Raw genomic sequence first — 18545 nt, forward strand, 5'->3', positions numbered from 1 at the left:
GAGTGGGAGTACTTTTATGATAATTTTAGGATCTGAGAGGGTATATGAAAGCCCTCTGTATGCTGTAAAACACTTATACATTATTATATATTATCTTTGAAATATAGATAACAATATCTCGTTTACTTATCTTACAGTGTAATTTAAGTAACTGTGGAGGTGTAGATTAAAATGCATGGATGTTAACACAGGATTCGCTAATTGCTAATCTCGACCCCAAATTCACACAGAAAGGGACCATCTGAAGTCACTGGGTGGTAGTATTGGCAGCAGTCACAGCAGCAAGAATTGTGGATAGAAGACAGACGCTGGTGGCGCCCTCTTCTCCTCTCCAGCCTGTAGACTGGTTTGGCTACAGAAGGGCATCAGCTGGGACCCTGTCCAGCTTTACACAGGGCCGGTTTCATGGGTGAGCAGCCCGTGTGGCTGCACTAAGATGGGTCCCATGCTTGGTTCTGTTAACACTGTCTTGAAATTCTTAATAATTTTTCAACAAAGGACCCTGAATTTTTATGTGCACTGGGCTCCACATATTATGCAGCCAGTCCTGGCTGTAGAACCCATTTGGATGTTTGTTTCTTCTGACAAACAGGAATGGAATTTACCTGAATTTAGGCACTGGCCCAGGAGTGAACACTCCTAGAACTGCCCTGAACTGCTCCCCTGCCAGACTGTTCCTTCTTTTTCATATCCATCTGTTGGGCCCACCATAACTTCCCAGAACCTGGCTGGGTCTGTAAAGCGAACCCTGCTGTGCTGAATTTGACCTCAGCATCATCGCCATTCTGTTGGCAACCTCTGTGGTTGCCAAGAGGTTGTGGTGTGGCAAGACTCCTGTCCTGCCTGACTCCAGCTAGTGGTGTATAAAGAGCTCCTGCTCTAGCCTGACCCTAGCTGGTGGGTGGCCTGGGTCTCTGAGGATGCTTTCTTCCAGAACGGACAAAGGAGGACAGAGGGGGTTAGAAAAAGCTAATTATCAATCAGAGGTCAAGAGTGACTGCTCAAAAGTGGACTTCTACCACTGAATGTTGCCTAACCTCCCGAGCCTCCGTTTCCCCATCTGTAAATGGGGCAAGCAGAGGAGGTATCAACTTCCACAGTACTGCCAAGAGGACAGAGAGTATGGGTTAAAGACTATGTGGTTCCTGGAGCTTTGTGTTAGCACTCTGTGAAGCAGGGGTTCTTAATTATGTGGGTCATGGGCCCCTGGGAGAACCTGATGCTATCTATGACTCCTTCCCCGCCCTTCCTACGCCTCCCCAAAACGTCATCTCTCAAAAGAGCTCGCCCACGGTGCCAGGGTTTGACCCAGGTGTTCCTGGACCCAGGTGAAGGCACGGGCCTCTTCAATGCTCATTTCAACGGTGCCGTCTCCACTCGGTTCTCGAAGCCTCCACCTGTGGTTCACTAAACACGGTCACCCGCATCCGCACCCGCACCACCCCTCCCAACACCAATTCCCTCCCCCGCCTTTGCAGGGTTCTGATCCCAGCGGCCTGCACAGCCCCCGAGGGTCCGCGCGGGCAGAGCGGCCGCAGGAGGGGGCGGGCCCGGCTGTCGGCCCGCCCCGCGTCGGGCTCGGGTTGAGGGCTCCGACCTATGACGGGAGGGAAACTCCTGTGTCCGGGGGGCGGGAGGGAAGCGCGCGGCTGAAAGGCGCATTGATGCAGCCGGCCTCGGAGCGCGGCGGGGTCGGACTGGGATCACGTCCCGGCTCCCGGGTCGTCGCCTCCTACTTCTCCTCCTCGTCGCCTGCTCCGCGCGTCCCGGGGCCACCGCGCGCCATGCGCCTCCAGGGCCCCGCCACCGCCTCCCCGCAGCGGCTCCTCGGCCTCCTGCTGCTCCTGCTGCTGCAGCTGCGGGCGCCGTCGAGCGCCTCCGAGACCCCCAAGGGGAAGCAAAAGGCTCTGCTCCGGCAGAGGGAGGTGGTGGACCTGGTGAGTCCGGTGGAGGGGACAGAGCTCCGAGAGGGGACGGGGGAGGGGGTGTATGTCTAGCGTGCGCCTGGGGGCCCCGCTTTGTCTGAGTCTCCGGGGAAGGAAGGACCTGGGCTTTGCGGGTAGTGGAGTCCTGGAACTGGCGAGGGAGACCGATATGAGAGGGCCATCGTGAACCAGAGATGCGCCGCGGGTCGTGTGGGACGCCCCACAGTACAGGGAGTCGCCCAATAATTTCTGACCTCTGAGCCCCCATCGATTCCCGACCCCCACACCCCCAGGGATGGAGAGGGTTAGGGCTACAATGAGAGTAGAATGGGGAGCTTGGGTAGGTTAGAACGTGGGCCAGGGAGCTGCCTGGGACACCCTGGACTAACTGATATCCTGGGTGGGCCTGGGCCAGGGACTTGCAACGTGTCCTTTGTTGGGGCTGGTGGCTACGTCTGCCAGCGGGAGAGAATAACAATCCTCACCCAACATCCGTCCAACTAACTCTTTGTAACTTGATGACAGTGAGTCATGTTGGGTTATCTTCCTAGGGAGTATGGGCTTCAGTTTACTTTGTGGGACGACCACAGCTGGGCCAGGAATTGTTCAGAGGGTTTACGATCAGAAGGGGAAATGAAGGGGCCCAGCACTAACCCTCCAAGGACCCATTTCATTGTTCTGTTGAGACAGATGGGCAGCCCTTCCAGACACCCTGGGTCTTCAGCCTGTGACCTCCAGGTAGGAGCATCACAGCCAAACTAAGGGGAGAGGACAGTTACCAGCAGAGCAAATAAATAGCCCAAGTGCTTTCCGAAGGGGTAATCTATGGGAAGGTCTGTTTACTTAAAGCTCTTTTCTTCTAAAAGTCAACAAACCCAGTGAAGGGCAGAGAGGTTCTCTACCCTGGAGCAAGAGTGATCCTTTCAAAACCACCATATTCCTTGGCATATAATAAACTTCAGTCTTTAAGCAGACAAATATGGGTTACAGGCATTGCAGGACATAAGAGGGGGCATTTTTTTGATAAAAAACTGTTTCGAATTTGTTAAGCTGCCATTGTAAACTGAGCTAATTAGCCAAGCTCCCTGGCAGCTAGTTCTATGCCAGATTCAAAAGCTCTGTAAAAAAAATTCCTGCCGTTCCACACTGCACTTTTTGGTGTGGTGCTATGTAATTTTGCTCCACAAAGCAGACTGTGTGTTCAGGGCTACAGTTCTATTTTTAGTGCCTAAGTTGTTTAAAACTGTACCAAATGAATGTGGTTCATGTGCAGTCTGCATTTTATGAATCTGTCGTTATGATACATAAAATACCCCCTTTCCCTATAAAGCTAGCAACTTTTTTTCTTTCTCTCCAAGGATTTACAGTACCTGCGGTTTCCCACAACTCTAGCCCGACTTGGAAAACTTTATTGTGCAGCCTGGCTCAGGTGCATCCTGTAATTGGATTTGGTTTTGCTGGGGGAAAAGAATCCACACAGTCATTAAGGTTTCAACAGATTCTATAAAGCACCTTCTTTGTACAGGATCTTTCAAAGCCTTCCTTTCAAGCGTGCAACAAGCTCTGCCCCCTGGTGGCCAGTGAAAGAAACAGGGGTTCCTTCCCCGGACATTTATGGAACCCCTACCTGATACTAATCATGTGCTGGGTTAATGAAAGAAGTGAAAGAAGGCAGATGTAATACCTGTGGAACCGAATTCAGTAAAATTTTGTGGTCTCTGAAATGCAGTTTTTAGATAAAAAGGTGAATAAAAATTCTCAACCATGGCACAATTGACTTTTGGGGCTAGATGATTCTTTGTTGCGGGGACTGTGCTGTACATCTAGCATGCTTAGCAGCATCCCTGCCATCTACCCACTAGGTGCAATTAGCAATCTCTCCCTCCCAAGCTGTGACAACCAAAAATGTCCCCAGACATTGCCAGGTATCCTCTGGGGGACAAAATTGTCCCCGTTAAGAACTGCTCATCTATAGAAAAATAAAACTTTGCTCTGAGGGGAATAACAGTGAAAAAAAATCAAAGAATACCAGAAGTTTTATTGTTTCTCCCTTCTCTCTTGAAATCTATGTGTAAACATTGCATATATCTGCTAGTGAAAGTAACCTATCTACTAAATGAAAATTAATATCTACTAAATTTAAATTTAAATCTCAATAAAATTAAAGTATATCTACCAAAATCAAAATTAAGTATAAAATAAAGCCAACTAGAATGTTTTATAATTTGACATGTTTTTGAGTACTTTTGCAATTTTGTTACATACGTTTCTTATTATTTCTCTGGCAGCAAATAAATAGAAGTGTCTTTTTTTTTCTTTTTTTTTTATTTTTGTAGTTGTTTTGTTTTTATTTTTTTATTTTTTTTATTAGTTTCTGCTTTATAACAATGTGAATCAGTCATACATATACATCTGTTCCCACATCCCTTCCCTCATGCATCTCCCTCCCTCCCACCCTCCCCATCCCACCCCTTTTTTTTTTCTTAAAGTCAGGAAAATGGCACTGGTCAAAGTCATAAAAATCATTTAGCAAAATAAAGATCAAATTGGTGATGTGAGAAGATTGATTGGCAAACATTAGATACAAAAGGATCTTCCCTAGGTGGTGTCATTACTGAATTTAATAATATGACCATATCCGATCCTAGATGGTGAAATTAAAAAATAAGCTTTGTTAGAGAAATGCAAATCAAAATTACAATGAGGTATCACCTCACACTGGTCAGAATGGTCATCATCAAAAAATCTAGAAACAATAAATGCTGGAGAGGGTGTGGAGAAAAGGGAACCCTCTTGCACTGTTGGTGGGAATGTAAACTGATAGAGCCACTATGGAGAACAGTACGGAGGTTCCTTAAAAAACTAAAAATAGAGCTACCATACGACCCAGCAATCCCACTACTGAGCATATACCCTGAGAAAACCATAATTCAAAGGGCATATACCCTGAGAAAACCATAATTCAAAAAGGGTCATGTACCAAAATGTTCATTGCAGCTCTATTTACAATAGCCAGGACATGGAAGCAACCTAAGTGTCCATCGACAGATGAATGGATAAAGAAGATGTGGCACATATATACAATGGAATATTACTCAGCCATAAAAAGAAATGAAATTGAGTTATTTGTAATGATGTGGTTGGACCTAGAGTCTGTCATACAGAGTGAAGTAAGTCAGAAAGAGAAAAACGAATACCGTATGCTAACACATATATATGGAATCTAAAAAAAAAAAGGTTCTGAAGAACCGAGGGGCAGGACAGGAATAAAGACGCAGACGTAGAGAATGGACTTGAGGACATGGGGAGGGGGAAGGGTAAGCTGGGACGAAGTGAGAGAGTGGCATTGACATATATACACTACCACATGTAAAATAGATAGCTAGTAGAAGCAGCTGAATAGCATAGGGAGATCAGCTCTGTGCTTTGTGACCACCTAGAGGGGTGGGATAGGGAGGGTGGGAGGGAGATGCAAGAGCGAGGGTATATGGGGATATATGTATACATATAGCTGATTCACTTTTTTTTTTTTTTTTTTTTTTTTTTTTTGCGGTAGCACAGGCTCCGGACGCACAGGCTCAGCGGCCATGGTTCACGGGCCCAGCCGCTCCGCGGCATGTGGAATCCTCCCAGACCGGGGCACGAACCCGTGTCCCCTGCATCGGCAGGCAGACTCTCAACCACTGCGCCACCAGGGAAGCCCTGATTCACTTTGTTATACAGCAGAAACTAACACACCATTGTAAAGCAATTATACTCCAATGAAGATGTTAAAAAAAAAAAAAGCTTTGGGCTTCCCTGGTGGCGCAGTGGTTGAGAGTCCGCCTGCCGATGCAGGGGACACGGGTTCGTGCCCCGGTCCGGGAAGATCCCACATGCCGCGGAGTGGCTGGGCCCGTGAGCCATGGCGGCTAAGCCTGCGCATACGGAGCCTGTGCTCTGCAACGGGAGGGGCCACAACAGTGAGAGGCCCGCGTATAGCAAGAAAAAAAAAAAAAAGCTTTGAAGTTATTTTAATATATAAGGAATCTTGATTTTTTTGGTTCTCACTGGACAGTATATTTATAGAGAATGATAATATTAGATCATTTATACAAATAGGGATTGTTAAAGTAAAAATTTAAATGAATTGGGTGTGCGGTTTGAAGGGTCTAATAATGGACCAATTCAGGGATAGGCACGAGAATTAGGCAGATGGAGATCCAGCTTTATCACCGATGCAACTATATTGCTGTGTGTGGCTTATGGCTATGTGTGTTAGCCAGCAGGTTTGCTAATGCTCTCTTCCCCAGTCCTAGTCCACTCAAGGGAGTGGACACACTTGCCCTGGGCCACTATCTCACATGGTCTTGAGGAAATAATAAGAATAATCATGGCTGACTATACTATGTGCCAGGTACTGCTCTAGTACATTTTATGTATTATCTCACTTAAATCTCCTACAAGGTAAGAATCTTTATTATTTTCCCCATATTTCAGTTAAGGAAACAGGCATTGAAATGTTGAATAACTTGCTCCATCTCACATAGCTAATAAGTGGTGGAGCCAGGATTAAAATCCAAAGTATATGACTCTAGAATCTATCACTCAACTTCTATGTGATACTACTGCACCACCCCCCAAGGAAAACAGATAATCCTAGCACTTAAGAGTTTGTTAGATTACTGCCACCCTATTAAAGACTAATGGTCACTTGCAATGAGATTATTTATTCCTTCTTTTTTTTTTTTTTTTTTTTTTTCCTTTTTTTTTGCGGTATGTGGGCCTCTCACTGTTGTGGCCTCTCCCGTTGCGGAGCACAGGCTCCGGACGCGTGGGCCCAGCGGCCATGGCTCACGGGCCCAGCCGCTCCGCGGCATATGGGATCCTCCCAGACCGGGGCACGAACCCGTATCCCCTGCATCGGCAGGCGGACTCTCAACCACTGCGCCACCAGGGAGGCCCTATTTATTCCTTCTTGATGGGGAGGGCTGAGTGGGGTTGGAGGCCAGAAGTGTTCCAGCACTTACTCCACATGAAAATAGGGAGGAGAAGCAGGTGTGCTTATCCAACTTAGAGATATTGCCAGTGTAAGATAACTATTGAGTTAAGATTTTATTTTATAATTATATCTCTGAGAATTTATCTTACGGAAATAATTGAAAAGAAGAAAAAAGCTATGTGGATAAAGGTTTTCATTACAATAATGTTAACGATAGAAAAAATAGAAATAACGATCCCAAAATAGTGCAATGTTTGCATAAAATTGTAAAAGTATAATTCTGAAATCCAAGTCTCTTTACAATATGTAGGGTTAGAAGAAAAGAGCAGTATATCAAATTATGTCTACCTTAGAATACAGCCATTTAAAAAATTATGTATGCTTTTAATGAGCAGTAGAAAAAAGCAGGCAAATGAAAACATTTTCTCTTCTTTGTGTGTGTGTGTAAAGTCTGCACACACAAAAAAAGAATAGGAAAGAAATCCCAATATTTTAGAAATAACTTTAAAAATCGGTTCTTTATATATAAAAACTCATCTGGAACATGGGCAAGTGGTATGAAGGGATTCTTGACTCCAAGGCCTCAAAATAAATGCAGTTCTGATCAGACTGAGTCTCTGAATCTTAAGTGAAGGGAGTTTTTCCCCCTTTCTTTTTTCTGATGCAGTATAATGGCATGTGCTTACAAGGGCCCACGGGGGTGCCTGGGCGAGATGGGAGCCCTGGGGCCAATGGCATCCCTGGCACCCCTGGGATCCCAGGTCGAGATGGATTCAAAGGAGAAAAGGGGGAATGCCTGAGGGAAGTCTTTGAGGAGTCCTGGACGCCTAACTATAAGCAGTGTTCATGGAGTTCACTGAATTATGGCATAGACCTTGGAAAAATTGCGGTAAGTAAAGTCTGAATTATTTTAAAGTTGAAGTAAAACTTAAAGGTTTTCATAGTTGAGTGGTAATTTTAAGTGTGCTTTTATTTTATTTTTACTAAAAGACAAAAATATTAAGGAATGGGTACCGTGTGACTTCTAACTTAGAATTAGGAAAACATTGATAACATTTCAGAATTAATTTTATAAAGCTATTTCTGAGATAAATATATCACCGTATTATTTTAGCCCTAACAATACTTAAAATAACTTACTCTTTTTTTTTTTTTTTTTAATGGAAACAAAAAGGGAGAGCATAGGCGTCTGTGTTGGACAGTAAGCAACTTTCCAATCTTGTCCTAAAGTGATTTTAAATTAGTCTAAGAAATTCTGCTGTGGCTCCAGATATAAAGGTGGAAAGAAATATCCAAGAAATTAACACATGATTGGAATTATCTAGGGGGGGGATTCCATTGGTATTAGTCCTTATTCTGGGTAGCAGGCCCAGCTTAAAATTGCTACGCTTAAGAGAAGTACAATGGACCAGAGATACACTACAATGACCATTTAAAATTATTCTGTGATGTTTAGGGAGAAAAATTACTCAAAACAGCCTGTCTGGCAATGCATTTGGATTAATGACTCAGTCACTTTGATTAGTGTTTGCTTCCAAAGTAACTGGCAAGTCCACTGGGATGGCACAGAGTTGAAGTTGGTGCCATTTCAAGCCTCTTTCTTCTTTTGTTGACAAACTCTGTACATGGTTCTGTATCCACAATATATTATTCCTTGATATTAACCACTACTACCACCAGGCAAATGGAAGTGATTTTATTTTCATAAAACTCTCAGGTTCTAAGTAGCAATCTGTGTATTATCTCTGCTCCTCTTTCAGCTCTTTAATGCCTGCTCTATTATCTATAAAAATGTTTGAGACTGTCGTGATTTGATCTCTGTGTGGTAGAATTTCTATATAGCTTCCATAGTTTGGTGACTGTGACCAGTTATATTTTCACATGTGATTTCTTAGAAAGCATTTTGTTAAAATGTTGCCTACTTCTTTAAACACCTGACGTTGATAGACTGGTTGCTTATTTATAGTTCATCAAAAGTTGCTGGCTGAGTTCTCTCTAAAAACTTACCCTATGGACTCTGGATTATTAATACAATATGTTTTCAAGTTCCTTTTAGCAGTGGTCGGAATGAGTTTGGGAGCCTTCTACAGGTAAAAGATAGTAGGACCATGAGCCAATAGACAAACAAATTTTGCAAAGACCTGGGTCTTATCATTGTGTCATATAGGTAAAGACTAAAAACCCCACCTACGCTTTATTCCTGATACTGTTTTCTGTTGCTTAAAAAGAAACAGGTCAGGGACTTCCCTGGTGGTCCAGTGGTTAAGACCCCGTGCTGCCAATGCAGGGGGTCTGGGTTCGATCTCTGGTCAGGTAGCTAGATCCTGCACAAGGCAATGAAGATCTCTCATGCCTCAACTAAGACCCAGCGCAGTCAAATAAATAAATAAATATTAAAAAAAAAAAGAAACAGGTCAAAGTGATATATTTGGGCAGTGCTAGCCTAGAATTTAAGTTCCATGAGGGCAGGGATTCTGTGTTGTTTACTGTTGTATCTGTAGTATCCAGAACATAGGAAATAATTTTGGAATAAAAAGAAAAGTAAATACATAGACTGTTTTGGTCTAAAATACTGAAGACTGGCTGTTTTTGGTAAAAACTGAAAGATACTCTCAATGGAGTGAATAATTCTAAGAAAGCCATAATTCGAGTTTCTAATATCAGAGTCTCTTTTCCATCTTGCAGAGAACTGCTTTCCCTCTGTAAAAGCTAAGCTTTTAAAATGCAGTTTTGGCAAAAGGATCGTTAAATAAAATGCACAATACAATTTGAAAGCATCTTTTTAGTTAAAATGAAAATGCTAATTAAGCCCTATTTCTGTGTTTGTGACAGGAGTGTACATTCACAAAGATGCGTTCGAACAGCGCCCTAAGAGTTTTGTTCAGTGGCTCGCTTCGGTTAAAATGCAGAAGCGCATGCTGTCAGCGTTGGTATTTCACGTTCAATGGAGCTGAATGTTCAGGACCTCTTCCTATTGAAGCCATAATTTATTTGGACCAAGGAAGCCCTGAACTGAATTCGACAATTAATATTCATCGCACTTCTTCTGGTACGTAGAATGGGGACATTGCAGAATGTGCCTCAGGTCTTTAGAGACCAAAGATTAGTTTTGAGTCCACTATCATGGTAGGTCATAGCAAGCTTTCTGTGCATAATTCTCAATCCTGGTTGCACTTCAGAATTTCTTATAGATCTTTTAAAAACTATGTGGATGCCTGGGTCTCATCTCTGATCAACTGAATCAGAATCTTGGGGTAAGACCCCAGCAGCTGTATTTTTTAAAAGATCACAAGGTTGAAAATCACTGAGCTAGATGAAATGGTGAAATAGCCAATAATGCCGTAGAGCAGTGGTTTTCAACCTTAGCTATACCTTGTGTTCAACTGGGGAACTTTAAAAAATCACCGTGCCTGGGTAACACTCCTCCATGAAGGCTGACTTAATGGGTCTGGTTGCACCCCAGGCAGTGGAACTTCCAAAGTCTCTCCTGGTTATCTCAATGTTCAGCCAAGCTTGAGAACCACTAGCTTAGATTGATAAGAAAGCTGATTTCTCTGCCTTGTTCTTTAAAAAGGTAGGTACAGTCTGCTGCATTTGTAAAAGAGAACATTTCTATATTGTTTTTGCATTCTCTGTTGGCTTCTACCTCCTATAAAAGAAACGACATTCAATTAAACCAGTGGTCACTTAAGCTGTTAAAAAAAAACCTTGGACTTCCCTGGTGGTCCAGTGGTTAAAACTCTACGCTCGCACTGCAGTGGGCACGGGTTCCATCCCTGGTCAGGGAAGGTCCCGCATGCTGTGCGTGGCCAAAAAACCCCAAAACTATTGGGTTTTTTGTTTTGTTTTTGTTGAGTTTTTTGGGGTTTGTTTTGCTGTATTTTAAGGTTCATTGAAAGAGTTTAGAAGCTACCAAAAGTAGAAGGGGAAAAAACTACCTATTAATGTCATCACCCAGACACACCACTATGAGTATTTGGCTGCCAGCTATTTTGCTTTCTTGAGTTGCTGTGTGGCAGGAGCTGGGAGTGTGGCACACCATGACAACACATGCCGAGAGAATCACAAGGTGTCGATAGCGATAGCTTCATTTCCCTGATTTCTTGAAAGGATTTCTCACAAATCTTGTACTTAAAAATGTCAGAGGGAAGAGAAGAGATCCCCTCACTGCTAACCAGAAGAAATATTTCAGCATTCTTTGGGACCAAGTCAGATGCTGATCCCCCAAATTAATAGAGCACATTTATCCCTAAGAAGTCAAGGGCATCCCTTCTATTTTCTTCCTCAGATCCCCACAATATCCTCAAGACGTAAAGAAGATACTTTAACCCCTTCTCTTTGCACATGGAGGAGGTCCAGGGAAATAAAGTATCTTACGCTGAATAGTAGACTCAGTGTCCTGAAGAGCAGAAACCAGAGCCCTGCTCTCTTGTCTCCCAAGACAAGGTTTGATCAGATGAAAAAGCCTCTTCACTAAGTTCTGTGCTGTAAAGGAAGAGGTGCTTTCCATCTGAGAAGCAGTCACTAAAATTTTTTAAATCTGGGTATATAAAATACAAAATTTGACTAGGAAATGATAGGTGTTTAAATAGTAGTTGATATAAGCAACTTACTTTCTATAGTAGTATCTTTAAATGTGTGTGTTAATATCTTGCTATAAATGTGTGTGTTAATATCTTGCTATAATGTAAGCTCTCAGGCCTAGGAACTGTGACCTATACATACATATACTTTGTAAATTATTTAACATAGCATTTCCCAACCATGTTGTGGAAACTTATTTGGTGTGATCAGTTGGGTAGAATGTCAGAAGTAATTTGTTATTCATAACAGTTTTTTCTTAAGATGAGTTAAAGGTTACCTCTATAATAAATTCACTTTCCCTTGCACACTGATACTCTTTCTTGAGGGAAAGGAAAGGGATGCACTTACAGTTTGCACATCAGAGGATGACGTTAAGCCTTGGATATGTCCATGGGAGTTTGACATACATTAGGATGTCATCTTCTTATCTGGATCTAGGAGGAAAACAGGTTGAGAACCCCTAATCCAACATAGTTTAGGTGTTTAATAATACTACCTTATCACAGCGAAAATGTTCATTCATTCAAAAAACATTATTTCATTTGTTAAAGACCATGAAGTGACCACTTGACTCTCCCCGTGTGAGGCTGACACCAAACGCAAACTTGTCTGATCTCCTATGGGATGAAGTGAACAAATTTTTAGGCTGTGGATGTCAAGACCTTGGGAGAACATGAGGATTTCCAGGCTTTCTCACCTGGCATGATACTGAGAATTCTAGATTAAATGGGATCGTGGGCATGCACTGCTTAGTTCTCCCAACTTTGAAAGGGGCCTGAACCAGTCACAGGTCCCAGGATTCAGAGGGACTTGCCTTCAATTCACTGATGTCACAGCTGGTGGAAGCAGATTGCTTTAGGCCTGCAACCCCTGGCTTGGTTCAAATGCACTGACCTTAACCAGGTAGGAAAAATAACTAGTCACATGCTGTCATCCCTACCCTACTTATATGTAAGAACCTGTTTTCTTAAAGAACATACCAATCTGCCAACCTTTTCCCCCTGACACAGACGTCAAAGGGGTTGTACCTTTTGCCTATTAAAATCAACACTGGGGGGATTTTTTTTTTTTAAGATATTAGCCATGTATTTCTTCTTTAGGTCTTTTTAAAATTTATTTATTTATTTATTTTTATATTTATTTTTGGCTGTGTTGGGTCTTCATTTCTGTGCGAGGGCTTTCTCTAGTTGCGGTGAGCAGGGGCCACTCTTCATTGCGATGCACAGGCCTCTCACTGTCGCGGCCTCTGTTGTTCCGGAGCGCAGGCTCAGTAGTTGTGGCTCGCGGGCCTAGTTGCTCCGTGGCATGTGGGATCCTCCCAGACCAGGCCTCGAACCCGTGTCCCCTGCATTGGCAGGCAGACTCAACCACTGCACCACCAGGGAAGCCCCTGGGGGAATATTTTTTAATGTTGGAGAAGAGCCTTGATAAGAAGGAATGCAGCTTATATATATTAGTATGTGAAAGTCGAGAGGACCTGTGAAAAGGCACGTGTTTATAAAGCATAAAAACACAGAGGAAAAACAGGATTTACTTAGTTTTTTGGTTTTTTTCATGGTGAGGAAATTCTGGATTGAAGGACTGATAGAATGATTACTCTAGAATTACTTTTAATGTTATTCAAGTCCTTTTTTTTCTAGTTGAATACCATCAAGTGTATATAGGTAAGTGTTGGAAAGGGCTTTCTTTAAAAAAGACTTACATATCACATCAAAGTCTTGGCTTTTAAAAGTGTAGGCTTCCTTTGTTTAGTCAAATAAATTGCTTTTTTTGTTTTAGGTCATCTCTGTAACTAAACAAAGTCTCCCTTTATGATTAAAACCTCTAAGAAAATTCCCCGTGAAGCTTATTTCATAGAATGGATATGTATACATCTTTAAAAAATATTTATGTGCTAAGAAAAAGAGAACTTATCTTTATGAGACCTTTATTAAGTATTAGCATTTTTAATTCCCTGTACATTAAGTAGATTTAACCTAGGTTGCTGAAGTAATATAGTTGAGCTAAAGGTTTTTGCTCTTTGTTCTATAGAGATTTGTAATTCTCACCTTGTTTTGCAGTGGAAGGACTCTGTGAAGGAATTGGTGCTGGACTAGTGGACATTGCTATCTGGGTTGGAACTTGCTCAGATTACCCGAAAGGAGATGCCTCTACAGGGTGGAATTCAGTGTCTCGTATCATTATTGAAGAGCTACCAAAATAAATCCTTTCATTTTTGTTCCCTACCTCCCTTGTATTATACCTTTGAATGGTTCATTTTAGTGACCCCTTATATAATTTTTATGTGTACATCTGAATGAAAAAACAAAATTAAATGTGTTTACAGACCAAAGTGTGATTTCACACTGTATTTAGATCCAGTATTCATTTTCCTTCCATCAAAACTGGTTTTGGGATTTTGTAGAAGATTAAAATACTTTCTTCATATATCCATTCCCTGAACCTATAATTTGGAATGTTATTGTGGTCTCCGTTTCTTTCCTGTTCTCTTAGTGTAGCACTTCTTAAAATATAAAAGCTACCAGTCTTTGTATAAGTTGTAAATGTTCAGAATTGTTTAATAGCTGTGAAATAAAACTTATTTCAAACAACCTTAATATCTTTAACGTAATTGCCACTAAAATGAGGGTTTCTGGTACTTTATATCTGGAAAGTTGAGGATAAACCTGATTTTGTATTTATCCATTTAACAATCATGTTTTATATTTAGTACGTGTATAGTCCTGTTCCATATTTTGAGGGATTCAAAGAGAAAGGGATATTTATGTGTCAGGAAATACACTAGCACTTTAGAAATTTTATCTTAATTTAACAGAGTAAAAAGACGGGGACTCTGGTCTCAAATTGCTTACCATTTAGTAGGGAAACTAAGATACACACAAAAATAACAAATCAAAGATTAATATGTTGATTGTGACAGAAGTTGTTGAAGAGGTGGTATAATTCAAAGAAAGACCTATCACTTCTGGCTGAGGTCATCAGAAAGAATTCATGATGAAGGAAGTACAGGTGTAAGACTGATAAAGTTAAGTAAATCCTGGGCTTGACTTGGATAAAGTATCTTATGAACTCATAAGTTACTTTATCTTAAATAAAGCTATAAAACAATTAACAACAGAATCTCCTAGCTTTGTTTACTGAAAAGACCTAGAAATAAAGACCAAACTAGTAATACCTGGATTGTGATCTCTATATACCATTTCCTACTAAAAGGAACTAAGGCTCCTTGAAGAAATGGGTGATTTCAGCTCTGGGGCAGGAAATGTAGAAGATGAGCCTGGAACATCTTGGCAACTATGAAAGACAACTCAACAGGATCCAAGAGCCAATGTGGATTGGTTCTCACTGGCAGAGATGATACGATTTAAGCATCAATGAAGGTAACAACTGGAATGGTTTGAAACACATCAGATATGTTTAAATGCATGAGTTCATAATGATATTAAAATAAAATTCATTGGTCAACTTAGAGGATGCCAGGAAATCAACTTGTTACTTTGAAATTTGGGGAAAAAAGCAAAGCATTTGTTCTGCTTTCTCTACATGAACTGTATTTCTGGGTAACCAAATTGTTGATGAAGGAAAATTTCTCTGTAGAATGTGTGTGTGTGTGTGTGTGTGTGTGTATATTTTATAGCAATATATATTGGTATAGATAACAAATGAAGACAGTGATAGCATATCCCTCTTTTCAACCCTGCATGATTTTAGGGCTCTAGCAATGATCATCAATGATTGATAACATTCCAACATGAGAAGAAGACTCTGTGCCCCCTAAGGAAAGCACATAACACCACCCGAGAAGTTGTTTTGCAAGAAAGAATCAAACCTGGATCTGATTTAGCCTCCAGATACAATCGTTAAATTTTAGGCAATACAGGGGATAGAAGAATATGTTAGTTGACATATCAGGATTATAATCAGCAAATCAGGACTATGGAAAACTTGAAAGACAACTGGGTTTCTTCAACAAATATGCTGCAACAATACTTGTCCCAGGGGGACAAGCCAGTCACCTAGTGGCAGGCTGATTACACTGGACTTCTATCATGGAGGGGCAGAGATTTGTTCTCATGGAAATGACATATATTCTGGATACAGATTTGTCTTCCCTGCCCTTAATGCCTCTGCTAGCACTACCATTCATGGACTCACAAGAATGCCTTATCCACCACCTTACATTCTAAACAGGATTGTTTTATTTAATTATTTATTTATTTATTTATTTGGCTGTGCTGGTTCTTAGTTGCAGCATGTGGGATCTTCATTGCTGCGTGCGGGATCTTCAGTTGCGACATGCAGGATCTAGTTCCCTGACCAGGGATTGAACCCAGGCCCCCTGCATTGGGAGTGCGGAGTCTTAACTGCTGGACCACCAGGTAAGTCTCTAAACATCATTGCTTCTGATCAAGAAACTTCATGTCACAGCAAAGAAGTGCAGTGATAGGGCTTGTCCCATGGAATTAACTCGTCTTTCCACATCCCCCATCACCTGGAAGTGACTGGCCTAAATGAAAGGGGAAATGGCTACTGAGGACTCATTGATGGTACCAGTTGGTAGACAACATCCTGAAAGAGTGGGGTTCTGTCTTACAGGTGCAGTATATGCTTTGGATCAGAAAGCATTACATGGTGTTCTCACTCCTATAGCCAGAATACAAGTGGCAGAAGTGGAAGTGGCTTCTCTCACTATTACATCTTAGAACCCATTTGCAGATTTTTGCTTCCTGTCCTGACAACTTTGAGCTCTGCTGGTTTGGATATCTAAGTATCCAATAAGGGAATGCTTCTGCCAGGGGATACAACAATGTTTCCACTGAATTGGAAGATGAGACTATGTGTTTAAAATAACAGACATGTCTTTATCCCGTGGTTTCTGTGGGTCAAGGATCTAGGCACAGGTTAGCTGAGTCCTCTGCTCAGGGTGTCACCATGCTGAAACCAAAGCATCGGCTGAGGCTGCAATCTCATCTGGGGCTCAGGGTCCTCTGCACAGGTCATGTGGTTGTTAGCAGAACTCAGTGCCTTGCAGCTGCATGATTAACGTCCCTGTTCTCTTGCTGTCAGCTGGGGATGGCTCAGCACCTGGAGGTCATTCTCAGGGCCTTGCCATGCGGCCCCTCCTATCTCAACATGGCTGTTTTGCTTCCAGACTAGCAAGAGAACTCTTCTGCTTTTTTATTGTTCTGAAACATGTTTTTATTTTTCATTTAACATTAAGAACATCTTTGTTGTTGTTGTTGTTGTTTTGGTGAGATTTTTTTGGTTTTTTTTTTTTTGGCCTCTAGTGCAGCATGCAGGATCTTAGTTCCCCGACCGGGGATCGAACCTGTTCCCCCCTGCAGTGGAAGCACAGAATCTTAACCACTGGATCCCCAGGGAAGTCCCAAGAATGTTTTTTCATGTAGACAAATGTATGTTTACCTCATCCTCGTAAACAGCTGCACAGCATTCCATTGTAGTAATAGATCATCATTTATTTAGCTAGACCCTATTGACTGACAGTTAGCATCGCTTTCTATTCCCGCTGTTCCAAACAATGCTGCAGTGAAATTTCCGTGCACACACAGTATGTCCTGGGGCATTTCTGCAAGTGTGCCTGTAGGGCAAATTATCCCTGGGTCCAAGAGGAAGCATGTTTCAAATTTTGATATATTACTGACTTACCCTCAATTATGACAATTTTCACTCCTGCCAATAGTGTTGGAGAATTTCTGTTCTCCCTACCCTAGCCAGCATGGGATATTATGAAACTTTTTTTTCCTTCCAGTTTCCTTGAGATATAACTGACATACAGCACTGTATAAGTTTAAGGTGCACGGCATAATGATTTGGCTTAAGTACATCTTGAAATGATTATCACAATAAGTTTAGTGAACCTCCGTCATCTCATATAGATACGAAATAAAAGAAATAGAAAAAAATTTTTTTCCTTCTGATGAGAACTTAGAATTTACTTTCTTAACAGCCTTCACAGATAACATACAGCAGTGTTAATTACATTTATCATGTACATTGCATCCCTAGTACTTATTTCTATAACTGGAAGTTTGTACCTTTTGACTATTTTCATCCACTTCCCCCTCCCCTCAATCCCCACCTCTAGTAACCACAAATCTGATCTCTTTTTCCATAAGTTTGTCTGTTTCTTTTTGAAACCTAATTGACCTACAACACTATGTTAGTTCCTTTTGTACAATATAGTGATTTGATATTTCTATACATTTCAAAATAATCGCCATGATAAGTCTGGTTGGCAACCAGCTGTTTGTTTTCTGAATCTACGACTCTGTTTCTGTTTTGTTGTGTTTGTTCATTTGTTTTGTTTTTTAGATTCCACATATAAGTGAAACCAAACAATATTTGTCTTTGTAAATATCTTCTCTCATTCAGTAGGTAGCTTTTATTTTTTCGTGAATAGATGTTGAACTTTGTCAAAAGATTTTTCTTCATCTATTGAGCTGATCATATGATTTCTATTCTTCAGTTTGTTAATGTGGTATGTCACACTGATTGGTTGGTAGCTATTGAATCTCTTTCATCCCTGGGATAAATCCCACTTGATCATGGTGTATGATCCTCTTAATGTGTTGTTGAATTCAGTTAATATTTTGTTGAGGATTTTTGCGTATGTGTTCATCAGTGATATTGGCCTGTAATTTTGTTTTCTTGTGTTCTCTTTGTCTAGTTTTGGTATCAGGGTGATGCTGCCCTTGTAGGATAAGTTCGGAAGAGTTCCTTCCTCTGCAATTTTTTGAACTAGTTTGAGAAGGATAGATGTTAACTCTTCTTTAAATGTTTGGTAGAATTCACCTGTGAAGCCATCTGGTCTGGGATTTTTTTTTTTTTTTTTTTTGCAGTACGCGGGCCACTGTTGTGGCCTCTCCCGTTGCGGAGCACAGGCTCTGGACGCACAGGCTCAGCGGCCATGGCTCACGGGCCCAGCCGCTCCGTGGCATGTGGGATCCTCCCGGACTGGGGCACGAACCCATATCCCCTGCATCGGCAGGTGGACTCTTAACCACTGTGCCACCAGGGAAGCCCTGGGATTTTTT

The 18545-nt window shown here is 41.8% G+C and overlaps 1 protein-coding gene across 1 annotated transcript; it reads left to right on the plus strand.

The window, feature by feature from the left end:
• Window positions 1-1608: 1608 nt before the first annotated feature.
• Window positions 1609-14081, plus strand: CTHRC1 (collagen triple helix repeat containing 1). Its single transcript, XM_060116385.1, has 4 exons — window positions 1609-1937; window positions 7574-7795; window positions 9739-9955; window positions 13551-14081. The coding sequence occupies exons 1-4, from the start codon at window positions 1665-1667 to the stop codon at window positions 13691-13693; spliced, it is 855 nt and encodes a 284-aa protein (XP_059972368.1). The 5' UTR covers window positions 1609-1664; the 3' UTR covers window positions 13694-14081.
• The last annotated feature ends 4464 nt before the right edge of the window (window positions 14082-18545 follow it).

Source organism: Mesoplodon densirostris, chromosome 13 (assembly GCF_025265405.1).
Source record: "Mesoplodon densirostris isolate mMesDen1 chromosome 13, mMesDen1 primary haplotype, whole genome shotgun sequence".
NCBI classification, from domain to species: domain Eukaryota; kingdom Metazoa; phylum Chordata; class Mammalia; order Artiodactyla; family Ziphiidae; genus Mesoplodon; species Mesoplodon densirostris.